The 2,519-nt window shown below is 42.7% G+C and overlaps 1 protein-coding gene across 1 annotated transcript; it reads right to left on the bottom strand.

Annotated features, from left to right (window-relative positions):
- Positions 1 to 879: 879 nt before the first annotated feature.
- Positions 880 to 2,313, bottom strand: LOC128736860 (serine/threonine-protein phosphatase 2A 56 kDa regulatory subunit epsilon isoform-like). Its single transcript, XM_053831359.1, has one exon. It carries the CDS (start codon positions 2,311 to 2,313, stop codon positions 880 to 882), a length of 1,434 nt encoding a protein of 477 aa, XP_053687334.1.
- Between the last annotated feature and the right edge of the window lie 206 nt (positions 2,314 to 2,519).

The raw sequence follows: 2,519 nt of genomic DNA, 5'->3' as shown, positions 1-2,519 counted from the left end.
AATGGTAGGAGCAGAGCAGAGCAGCAAAGCACTGTAAAAGAAAAAAATTCACCGATTTTCGGAGAAGGCAACATCCGATAGAAAGAGAGCTAATCAATCCATTTTCTGCGCTTTGCTAGTAAAACGCAGGGAATTACCAGTAAACGCAGAGCACGAGATAAGCCTGAGTATCCCATAATCTTGTAATCCGATAAGATAGTCACTGCCGAATGGTCCTCTCCACCCTTCTTAAAAATTATGCACTTTTACACTATAGTCAATTATCGCGTTTTAAAGTTTTGGACCCACTGACTCATATTGAACCCGGCCTTGGTTCTGTTTCACTTTTATCGACCAACTTCCAAACCTTTCTTATATAGTATAACAAAGGTAAAACATACAAAAAACCGAAAGAAAGCGAAAAGACATCCTAAGCGGAACAAAAAATTTGTCAAACAGACGGAGTGAAAATGGAAAGAAAACAGACATGGTAGAATGTGCCAGAAAATAATCAGAACAAGTAGAAGAATACAGAAAAGAGACACAGAAAGGGCAAGAGGAAGAAAAACAAAAACAATTAAAAATGCAACATAAATGACAAGCGAGAATGATTTTATTGACATAAAAATAAGCCAAAAACAACGCAGTACAGCCGAAAAGAAAACAAAAATGCAAAATATTAAAGTAAAACAAAAGAAATCAGGAAGAAGACAGACAGAAATATAACGTAATCAAATAAAAATAAATTAAAAATAAACAGTGAAATAATAAAAAAAATCAAGCTGTAAGCTGAAAAGTTATTGCTTTATTTATATTACTTTCAAGTTTCTGTCCTTTCATCCATTAATATTTTTATCATGCAATTCATCTTATTTATCTTATTTATTCAATTTCAAGTTTTCACAATTTAATCGGTATTGGCCTGCGCCACCTGTATACCAAAGCAATACTCGAGGAGGCTTTGATCTGCCAGGCAGTGCTGTCGACTTTAGGTTCATTACTGGCTCCATCCAATCGGCGAGTGATCTCTCGTTCGTGCCGCTTACAAAGTTTTTTCTGCCCCACGCGAGTCTTGGCGGTCAACTCGTCGCACATTTTGGAGTTTATCAACGCGAACATTTCTAGCGCATTATAGGCAAGGCCGACGGTCGTCCGATCCCAGTGCTCTTTGCTAAATCGGTACAGGGCCGGAAACGTGATCGGCAGAATGACGTCATGGTTGTGCTCGATCAGCGACATAACGTAGTCATTGTTCCAGAAGCGCAGTGCCCGTTCGGCTACCTGAGCATGTGGACTCGAGACACACTTGGCGATCTGTCGGAACAGCGGTTCCATAATAATAATGAACCGAGACGGTTCGATAGCGTCCAGTATACATTCGATCTCACTGAGGAACATTACCTCCTTCCGGGAGCACGTCTTTGGCCAGAACTGGAGCAGCCTGTGTATCACTGGCTCCGTTAGGGCAGGGTCCTTCTCCAGAAATTGAACCACACAGTTCGTGAGCTGTTCATGAAACAATTGTAACCCTTTCACTTTGTGCAGAGGGAGCAGGACTTTCACCAGAAACTGCTTGTGTTTCACTTTGATCGGCACGCTGTACCCAGTGATTATATGATACAAAGTCTCTAGTAACTCGCGGATTCCGTTGAAATGTTCGGTTTCGTACGTGAAGCGTAGAAATATGTTATTGATTTGCTTGCGGATAAAAGCACGTAATCCCATAACTTTGCTATATATATGACGCAATGCGAGCTTTAATAAACTACGTTCTTGCTTATCTTCGGATTGAAACAGCTCTAACAGCTGCACGATAAACTTTTGGCCAATTACCTTCCCGGCGAACGTCGCTTGAAAGTCCGATGCATCCAGGAAGCGTAGAAACACGTCATACACCAGCTTCAGATGGGGCCATGACGCATCGAGCGTCGGCTCGTCTTTATCTGGATCGAATTCCAAGTTTGCACTAAATGGCAGTGGCCTAAACAGATTCACTGATATCATTGTGATAATCTCCGGGTAAACGTTCTCCGTCAGTACACGAGTGCCGAGCTCGAGGTACGCCGACAATTCGTTCAGCACGGCTCGCTTAATTTCCTTCCCACTCAGATCCGACTGCGGGTCCATGAAATCAAACCGGACACAGCACTGTCTCAACTTCGCGATGAACAGCTCCTCCTGCACCGCGCCGGGTTGGTTCGTCCTTAGCGGAGGCAGCGGTTGAAGCTCTACTGCATTCTTTGGACGTGGGTCCCTCGAAGGGCGCAGAGATTTTTTAGCATCCTTTTCGGGCGAAGGTTTGCTGGGCGCATCAACGGATGTTTCAGAGAACATTTTTGCAGCCGTTTCTGTTTGTCTATTACCGCCGGTTACTTCTGGATAATGTATGGTTCAGTCCTACACAAAGTGCTGTTAACCACAACAAGAAGCTTAGAACAGAACTGGCTTTATATACCTAAAATCTACAAAACGAGTGCTGGGTTACAACAAAGTTTACGAATACAAACGAAAATGGATATTTGCTTTTTTTTAATGACCGT

The sequence above is a fragment of the Sabethes cyaneus genome, chromosome 2, assembly GCF_943734655.1.
Source record: "Sabethes cyaneus chromosome 2, idSabCyanKW18_F2, whole genome shotgun sequence".
Lineage (NCBI taxonomy): Eukaryota > Metazoa > Arthropoda > Insecta > Diptera > Culicidae > Sabethes > Sabethes cyaneus.
The sequence above is the reverse complement of the archived record's forward strand: the minus strand, read 5'-3'. Positions and strand labels throughout refer to the sequence as shown.